Below are 6812 nucleotides of genomic sequence, written 5' to 3'. Positions count from 1 at the left end.
CCTTTAAAAAAAAAAACTCAAATCGGAGGTTCCGATTTACAACTTTTCGAATTTGAGTGTTACTCCATAAATTAGAACCTCGATTTTCATACCTCTCAAAAACCCTGCCTCCGATTTATATTTTTAAATTAAAAAAATTTAGAGAAATAACAAATTGATTCCTGATTTTTTGGTTTGTTGACAATTAAATTTTTTAGTATTTGAAAATGCATTTAAATTTTTAACTTCTTCAAAATTTGGACACATCAATTTCTAGATCTAATTTGTCTTATTTTAAAAAAATTTTCATGTGGACATTCATATTGACCAGATCAGTATAATGAGAGTCACGTTTAATTTTTCTGTTGAATCTAATAAACTCAAATGAATAATATGAATCAATGTGTTTATATTTTAAAAAAGTCAAAAATTTAAATATATTTTTAAATTTTCAATAACTTAAATATTTATCCACTAAAAAGTAAAAAAAAATTTTGTTGTGCCAAAATTGCTAAAATTATCTTTAAACATAACCTAGAAACAAAAAGAGTCTATATATTAACCTTGAGCCTATAAATTTAAATAATATCATCATTCATTCAAGGCATACAATTGATTGTAGTTTAATTTTGTTCAAATTCACCAACTAAGAATTAAAATTTTATTTAAACAAGTAAATAAATATTCTCAAAACTAAATAAGGTTACTTTAAATTATAACTTAGAAATAGAAATAGATTATCTTTAAAGATAAATATCAAATAAGTCATAATTTTATAATAAAAAGCAAATTAATTTCAAAGTCAAGATTCTAATAATGAATTCAAAATTTTATATATAATTTAATTTATAAAAATATGTATACAAAATTATTATGTAAATTGTAAATCTCCTCGCGGGACATACACTAATTTGGTAAACAAAAATCTTTCATAATAAAAAAAAATTAACCAAAAATAATTATAACTTATTTTATTTAATATTTATTAATTATCGTAATAATTAATAAATATTAAATAAAATAAATTCTAATTTTTTTTTATTGTTCAATAAATAGGAGGAAGAGGAACTCAAGAAGCGAAAAAGGGAACAGCGCGATACCTACAAAATACATGATATATTGATCGATGAGAAATGAAATTCCTTATTTTCCCCCTTTTCCTGAAGGAAGGATAAGATGACAAACAAACAAACACTGAACACTGAACCCTCTCAGTCTCAGTCTCAGTCTCACTCCCACGCCTCACTCTACTCATAAGTCACTCACTCACTCACTCACTCACTAACTCTTCTTCTTCTCTTGTATTTGTATCACTTCCATTCCATTCCATTCCCCCTGCCAGCTAAGCAAAACCAAACATGCGCCTCTTCCTCTTCCACTTCCTCTTCTTCCTCCTCTGCCTCCATCTCACGGCCCACTCCGCCCACATCTCCGAGCGCCGTGCCCTGCTCTCCTTCAAAGCCGCCTCCATTACCTCCGATCCCACCTCCGCTCTCTCCTCCTGGTCCCCCACCTCCCCCTCCGACCACTGCACATGGCGCGGCGTCTCCTGCGACCACCACCTCCGCCACGTCACCTCCCTCAACCTCTCTTCCCTCTCCCTCTCCGGCACTCTCTCCGGCGACCACCTCTCCCTCCTCCCCTTTCTCACCAACCTCTCCCTCTCCGATAACAAATTCTCCGGCCCTATTCCCAGTTCCCTCTCCTCTCTCACAAACCTCCGCTTCCTCAACCTCTCTAACAACATCTTCAACGGAACCTTCCCTAATGAACTTTCCATTCTTCACACTGTTGAAGTTCTTGACCTTTACAATAACAACTTGACCGGTCTTCTTCCCCTCGCCGTCACCGACATGACTGAGCTTCGCCACTTGCACCTCGGCGGAAACTTCTTCTCCGGCGAAATTCCGCGGGAGTACGGCAAATGGCAGAAGCTGGAGTACCTTGCGGTTTCCGGTAACGAGCTTGTCGGGAAAATCCCGCCGGAGATCGGAAACCTTAGCTCCCTCCAGGAGCTTTATGTAGGGTACTACAACACTTACGACGGCGGAATACCGCCGGAGATCGGGAATTTGTCCGAGCTTGTCAGGCTCGACGCCGCGTACTGTGGACTCTCCGGCGAGATTCCGGCGGAGATAGGGAGGCTTCAGAAGCTCGACACCCTCTTCCTCCAGGTGAATGCGCTTTTCGGTTCACTAACTACGGAGCTTGGGAGCCTTAAAAGTCTAAAATCAATGGATTTATCGAACAATATGCTCGCCGGCGAGATTCCCGCGAGCTTTTCGGCGCTGAAGAACATAACTCTCGTGAACCTCTTCCGCAACAAGCTCCACGGTGAGATACCGGAGTTCATCGGTGAGCTTCCGTCGCTGGAGGTGCTTCAGCTGTGGGACAACAACTTCACCGGAAGCATTCCTCAGAATTTGGGGAAGAACGGCAGGCTCACGATCGTTGACCTCTCGTCGAACAAGCTTACAGGAACTTTGCCACCGTTAATGTGTTCCGGTAACCGTCTTCAGACACTGATAACTCTCGGTAACTTCCTCTTTGGTCCAATTCCTGATTCACTCGGAAAGTGTGAGTCTCTGAGTAGGGTGAGAATGGGTGAAAATTTCTTGAACGGTTCAATCCCTAAGGGTCTGTTTGGGCTTCCGAAACTGACACAGGTTGAACTTCAGGATAATCTTCTGACCGGAGAGTTTCCTGTTTCTGGTTCCGTTGCACCGAACTTGGGGCAAATTAGTCTTTCCAATAACAAGCTTTCAGGGCCGTTACCACCGTCCATTGGGAACTTCTCCAGCATGCAGAAGCTTCTACTAGACGGGAACCGGTTCTCGGGCCGGATCCCATCGGAGATTGGCAGGCTACAGCAGCTCTCCAAGATGGATTTCAGCAATAATAAGTTCTCTGGTCCGGTTGCACCGGAGATCAGCCGGTGCAAGTTGTTGACATTCGTTGATCTCAGCCGCAACGAACTCTCCGGCGAGGTTCCAAATGAGATCACTGGAATGCGGATACTGAACTATATGAACCTTTCAAGGAACCACTTGGTTGGTCCAATTCCGGGATCTATTGCTTCCATGCAGAGTTTAACATCGGTGGATTTTTCTTACAACAATCTCTCTGGTTTGGTTCCTGGCACTGGCCAATTCAGTTACTTCAACTATACCTCTTTCTTGGGAAACCCCGAACTCTGTGGCCCTTATTTAGGTCCTTGCAAAGACGGTGTTGTCAATGGCCCTCGTCAACCTCATGTTAAGGGTCCACTGTCTTCTTCCTTGAAGCTATTGCTGGTTATTGGGCTTCTTGTTTGCTCTATCTTGTTCGCTGTGGCGGCAATCTTCAAGGCGCGGTCCCTGAAGAAGGCGAGCGAGGCGCGCGCCTGGAAGCTCACGGCGTTCCAGCGATTGGACTTCACTGTGGACGATGTTCTGGATTGCTTGAAGGAGGATAACGTCATAGGAAAAGGAGGTGCTGGAATTGTGTACAAAGGGGCCATGGCGAATGGGGATCAAGTTGCTGTAAAGAGGTTACCGGCTATGAGTAGAGGATCATCCCATGATCATGGTTTCAATGCTGAGATTCAAACTTTGGGGAGGATTCGACACAGGCACATTGTTAGGTTGTTGGGGTTCTGTTCGAACCACGAGACGAATCTTCTTGTGTATGAGTACATGCCTAATGGAAGCTTGGGTGAGGTTCTTCATGGGAAGAAAGGGGGTCACTTACATTGGGACACAAGGTACAAGATTGCTGTGGAGGCTGCAAAGGGGCTTTGTTACTTGCATCATGATTGTTCGCCGCTTATTGTGCACCGCGATGTCAAGTCGAACAATATCCTTCTTGATTCCAGCTTTGAAGCTCATGTTGCTGATTTTGGGCTTGCCAAGTTCCTCCAAGATTCTGGAACATCTGAATGCATGTCCGCTATTGCCGGTTCATATGGATACATAGCTCCAGGTATTGTGCTGAAGAAAACTTTAGCTAATTCTGAGTTTGTTGAATTTGAATTTCTGTGACTAATTTCGTTTTCCCAATCATGTTTTCTCGAGTTTGTCTATTCAATTTTGACTCAACAATCATCATGGGTATTGCTCTATAACTGTTGAGTAATTAATTAATTAATATTGCTAAGATGCTAATATTGTGATCTATTTGACTTCTGTTTTTCTACCGAACACTGATGACCTCTTGATTGATTTGTCCGCATAACTACAGTTTGCTTCTAAACTATTACCAATTTACTACTAAAAGAAAAATGGTTGGTAACTTTATTGCTTGCTTCTTGACCATAGTACTCAAGCTAATGATTAAATTAAATTAAATTAGTCATGTAGTTATAGATCACCCATGTTCACAGTTGGAAATGGATGGTGACCGACACGGCATAATAATAAAACGGTTTATTAATTTTCTGTTGTTTACTTTCTCATATATTTATTTTATTTCATGATTATTGATTGAAGTTGAGATTTTTATTGTTACAGAGTATGCCTACACTTTGAAAGTTGATGAGAAGAGCGATGTGTACAGCTTTGGCGTTGTTCTTTTGGAGCTTGTAACCGGAAGGAAACCGGTTGGTGAGTTCGGTGACGGCGTGGACATTGTGCAATGGGTGAGGAAAATGACAGACTCAAACAAGGAAGGAGTGCTTAAGGTTCTTGATCCTAGGCTTCCCTCAGTTCCCCTCCATGAGGTGATGCACGTTTTCTATGTCGCCATGCTGTGTGTCGAAGAACAAGCCGTAGAGCGCCCAACCATGCGCGAAGTGGTTCAAATTCTCACCGAGCTTCCAAAGCCACCGGGATCTAAGCAGGGAGATTCAACAATCACCGAGTCCTCATCATTGTCATCATCAAACAGCTTAGAGTCTCCAATGGCCACATCATTGAAAGAGCATACTAAAGATAATCAAAACCCTCCCAAGTCACCGCCACCAGATCTTCTTAGCATCTAATCTGCATTTTAAGAATGTTTCATATATCTATATTAATTTCCTTTCGACGTGTGGGGTTTTCTTTCTAACTTTATAAGTTAATGGTTGGGTTGGATATTACTTTTCTACTATCTTTTCTCTTTAATGGTTTTTGTAACCTGTATAGTAGGATTGGTGGGAGTATTTTTCTTCTTATATGAAGTCCTTTTCTTCTTTCTGTATCACTGAAACTTTTTTTTCCCTCTCATGGCTTATTGCTGTGCTGATTCTGCACCAGGGAGCAGCGTAAACATCATGGGGAAGTCTTGTTATTTCAGGATACCAATGACAGGTTATAGTGAAAGGGACACACAAACTCAACAAACGGTGTTAACTACTTTTCTTATCTATGGTTTATAACACTGTTAATGAACCGTGAGTGAACAGATGCACTTTCATGAGCAGCAACTATGTCTGTGTTTTGATTTAAGTTGAGCAAACTAGAGTTTAAATAGAAGTGATTTTGTAGAATTGATTTTGGGTAGAAATGAATCTGTGCCAACATGATTTATGTTTGGTAATTTTTATTAAAATTAATTTTAATAAAATAAATATTATTTAGATAATATTAGTTAAAATCACTTCTAGATAAATAATTAATTAATTATTAAAAAAATATAACATTAAATTATAATATTATTTTTTTAAATATATTTAATCTTTTTATATTTTTTAGTATTTTTTATATAGTATTTTTTTATAGTACTCTATTTTAGTATAAGAATAATTGTTTTAATATTTTTAGTATTTATTTAGAAAAAAATTATGAAAAAAATCAATAATAACTAGCAATTAACTTAAACGTAGGTTGAATAAAAGTAGAACTTATAATTTCTTGCTTCTAGTGAACGATCTTTTGGGATGCAGAATTACGTTAGCGTTTAGAGAAAAAAAAGTTGCCAAACATAAAGAAACAGCGTTCAAAACATTGAAACGCACTTTTATTCTCTTCAACGTGTTTCACAAACACACCCTATAATTCATTGAATTATATGCTAAAACATAATAAAAGTAACTCATTGGCAGACTTTGTTGTTTAAAAGGATGACCATTGCTGTTTTATACTTTTATGTTGGGTAGATAACTGAAAAGAAAAGCAAAGAGAAAGGGATGAAACTTTAAGATTAATCAGAGATTCATATAGGATAATCCTAAAGATAAAAATTATTCTCATTTTTCGAAAGTTAGGTGATATACAAATATTTTTTACTAGTCATCTTCTCTACACTTTTTTTTGCTAGAGTTTTATTCCTATATAAGAGATCAATTAACATTAGTTCTTCATAAATAAATAAAATAAAAAATAAAAAATAAAGAGTTAATAATATTACGTGTAATTCTGGGTTTTGCCAAGATTTTGAAGTAAATGTTAAATAAATATATTTTTTCTATAATTTTTTAAACGTTTTTCTACTTAATAAATATTTTAAGACAATTGTTAATAAAATTTTTATATTTTATTCACTTTATTATTTTAAGAAAAATAATATTTGAAGTTAGAACTTTATTATTATCTAAATTTTTGACCTCCAGACTATTTCAAATGGTTCAAGATTAAAATTTATATATCTTCTATCTATTATAAATAGTCTTCTTCTATTACCTATCTATCTATTTATCTATCTTTTATCTTATATATATATATATATATAAAATATAGATTGAAAGGGAATTGATGCACAATTTTTTACCCCTAAAACACCTTTTACCATGTACAATTTATTAAAAAAATGTTATTTTCAATAGTTAAACTCATAATCTTTTGGTTTTAGTATAACTTATCATTGTAGCTAATATCAAATTTATTATTATTTTTTATTTAATTTAAAAAAATAGATTAACAGACACGTTTGGTGTC

The 6812-nt window shown here is 36.9% G+C and overlaps 1 protein-coding gene across 1 annotated transcript; it reads left to right on the top strand.

The window, feature by feature from the left end:
- The first annotated feature begins 1071 nt into the window (after window positions 1-1071).
- LOC107482629 (leucine-rich repeat receptor-like serine/threonine-protein kinase BAM1) lies at window positions 1072-5139 on the top strand. Its single transcript, XM_016103156.3, has 2 exons — window positions 1072-3939; window positions 4467-5139. The coding sequence occupies exons 1-2, from the start codon at window positions 1338-1340 to the stop codon at window positions 4934-4936; spliced, it is 3072 nt and encodes a 1023-aa protein (XP_015958642.1). The 5' UTR covers window positions 1072-1337; the 3' UTR covers window positions 4937-5139.
- Window positions 5140-6812: the final 1673 nt, after the last annotated feature.

The sequence above is a fragment of the Arachis duranensis genome, chromosome 1 (assembly GCF_000817695.3).
Source record: "Arachis duranensis cultivar V14167 chromosome 1, aradu.V14167.gnm2.J7QH, whole genome shotgun sequence".
Classification (NCBI taxonomy): Eukaryota; Viridiplantae; Streptophyta; class Magnoliopsida; order Fabales; family Fabaceae; genus Arachis; species Arachis duranensis.
Note: the sequence above shows the minus strand (reverse complement) of the source record. Positions and strands in the feature narration are given on the sequence as shown.

Bases quoted from the DNA above. Each gene is read 5' to 3' on its own strand.
- LOC107482629 (XM_016103156.3), top strand. From the start codon at position 1,338: ATGCGCCTCTTCCTCTTCCACTTCCTCTTCTTCCTCCTCTGCCTCCAT. The intron at 3,940-4,466 runs GTATTGTGCTGA...TTATTGTTACAG, and splicing joins ATATGGATACATAGCTCCAG to AGTATGCCTACACTTTGAAA.